This window comes from Stegastes partitus, unplaced genomic scaffold, assembly GCF_000690725.1.
Source record: "Stegastes partitus isolate 25-593 unplaced genomic scaffold, Stegastes_partitus-1.0.2 Scaffold1044, whole genome shotgun sequence".
NCBI lineage: Eukaryota > Metazoa > Chordata > Actinopteri > Pomacentridae > Stegastes > Stegastes partitus.
Genome location: NW_007578775.1, coordinates 138,949 through 141,533, shown reverse-complemented (window position 1 = coordinate 141,533; position 2,585 = coordinate 138,949). Strand labels below are relative to the sequence as shown.

The 2,585-nt window shown below is 40.4% G+C and overlaps 1 protein-coding gene across 1 annotated transcript in view; it reads right to left on the bottom strand.

Moving 5' to 3' along the window:
• Positions 1 to 2,585, bottom strand: part of enox1 (ecto-NOX disulfide-thiol exchanger 1) — a 72,367-nt gene that overhangs the window by 57,704 nt on the left and 12,078 nt on the right. Inside the window, exon 3 of the mRNA XM_008295413.1 lies at positions 30 to 197. Within this exon, the coding sequence (XP_008293635.1) occupies positions 30 to 197 (168 nt within the window). The remainder of the gene's footprint in view (positions 1 to 29; positions 198 to 2,585) is intronic.

The following is a 2,585-nucleotide window of genomic DNA, read 5'->3' as shown; positions in this document are numbered from 1 at the left end:
AGTGTGTTATAGTGGGTGTGGGGTCTTACTGGGGTTCTGGGGGAACAGGGTGCAGCTCTTGCAGTGGATGATCTCCTTGATGACGGGCAGGTCGGAGGGAACGGGGGGCGGAGGAACCAGGCTGATTCCCGCCATCATGGGGTTGATGGGGGCGATGAGGCCGAGGCCGGGGTCGAACCTCTGGATGCACAGAGAGTCTGAAACAGAAAAGACAATAAACCTGAAGACTGAGCGGATCATTGATTAAAAACACAGATCAATATTTAAAACTTTATATAAATAACTCGGCACTCGGATGCAGCCTGCGTTTGGCTTTGGGAACCACTGACTGACATGTTTCTGACATTTTCTTTTTAATATATTTTCTGATTCCAGCTTCTAAAATGTGAATATTTTCTGGTTTGTCCTCGATGACAGAAAACTGTTGTGGACAAAGCAAAACATTTGAAGACGTCATCTCAGGCTTTGGATGAACATTTAATGGTAGAGCTGCAACAAGTCATCAATTTGTTGTCTATAATAAAACAGTTAGCAGCTATTCTGTCAATCGATCGACCAGTTTGAGTGATTTGTGTAAGAAAAAAAAAAAAAGAATTCCCTGATTGCAGCTTTTTAAATGTGAATATTTTTCTTTTCTCCTTTTTGACGGCAACTGGATCTCTTTGGGTTGTGGACAAAACAAAAGAGGTTTTCTGACATTTCATAGCAGAGCTGCACCAATTAATCGATTCGTTGTCAAGTATTAAATTAATCAGCAGCTATTCTGACCACAGATTAATTGGTTTGAGTTTTGCCGAAGGAAAAAGAAATAAAATGCTTTGATTTCGGCCTCAGTAATTAAAATATGTTCAGGTTTCTTTCCTCCTTTATGACAGTAAATTGAATATCTTTGCATTGTGACCAAACAAAACAAACCGTTTTCTGACATTTTGTAGCAGAGCTGCATCAATTAATCAATTAGCCATAAAATTATTCAATTGTTTGGGTTTAAAGTTTTCAAAGTCGCTCTAAAAACAGAATATATTGTAAAATGGAGATAATTTATACACATGCAGAGCAAAACTAAAACAATATCCTTCATTTTAGGAAACTATGCAACAAATAAAACACAACAGCAGCCATGAAAAGCAATAAAATGAAGAACATTCATGTTACCAGAACTTTGGATTAAACAAAACAACATTAAAAACACAGAAAGTGCAGTGACTACATGTGTAATCTGCTTTTTCTCTTTATGCATTTTTATTTCTGGAACAGCATCAAATCCAAACGAACGGCCGTTAAATCCTGTAAAGCTGATCTGCTTTCAATGAAAAGTTAGAACTCACAGATTACGGCCATAAAATCAAACTCAGGCAGCGAGTTACACGAAATAATTATTTTTATTGTCGTGCTTTTGTCCGGTTGGAGATTCATACCAGTCCGGATCAGAGTTCTGCCAAAACAATAAGGTCGAGAAACACCTTTTAGGCTTTTGAGAAAACTTAAAAACAATCCTTCTGGTTTTTCATCCTCTGTTTGAAGGCTGTATGATAATTCCTTCACACGTTAGCGAATAAACTTTAAACAGCCGAAGAAGGAGGTTCACAACTTTATTTGAAAAAAGGAGAAATTAGCATTTGAAGTGGCGCCGAATAAGCTGCTTGTGTGACCTGATTAAACCTTTCGTCTAAATGCCAACAATCCTCTGCACAAGATCATTCTCACTGCTGAATAACATTTTCCTTAGAGAGAATATAATATAATATCGGTGACTATATAGTGTATGTGTTGCTCTTTTTCAGTCCAGTGAAGATTTTTGGGAGCTGAAAACTAGTACGCACTCATTTTTCTTGTTTCTTTATCAGGTCACAGGCGAGAGAAGGTCGAAAACTACAGCGCAATATATCAAATGCATTAAAAAAAAAAAAAGAGGACGAGGAAAGCATCACTATCTGGGAGGAAAACACAGATAAGAAAAGAGAAAACGGGGCCTGGATCTGCAGGAGAAGACAATAAAACAACACCTCCAGCTCGCTAATGGGGAAGATGAAATAGAAAAGCTCCGGCGAGGAGGAGAAGGGAACAACGTCTGTTCTCCGGGACAAAGAGAAAGTGAGGAAGAAGGGGGAAGATAAACAGCGAGAGGACGGAGGCGACAGCAGCAATGCTTCAGCTGTCGGGGGGAAAATAGAGCAGGCAGGTTTGGAGGAGCAGCGTCGCATGTTTCCCATCTTCAACGCTGCAACAACAAGGGAGCGGGAGGAACAAAACGTCAGCAGAAAATCCCCCCCGACGCTGCCCACACAGCCGGAATGAAGTGATTCAGATTGCAGGCGAGGGAAGCTGTCACACAAGCAAAGGACAAACGTCCCTTATAGTAATTTAATAGAAATAAATGTTTCTTTCTCTGCTCAGGGTGGAGGATTGATAGAATGCACCATTGATTCAGTGTGAAGGCTTCCACTCCTGCAGGTCTGAACCGCCAAACAATCACACCGAGCAAAGAGTTTTACATTTCCACAGTGTTTGAGACGCACAGAGGAAATCAGAAAACTGAGCTTTGGAGGACAAAGTGACAGCGAAACAAAGGATGGATTTCAGAG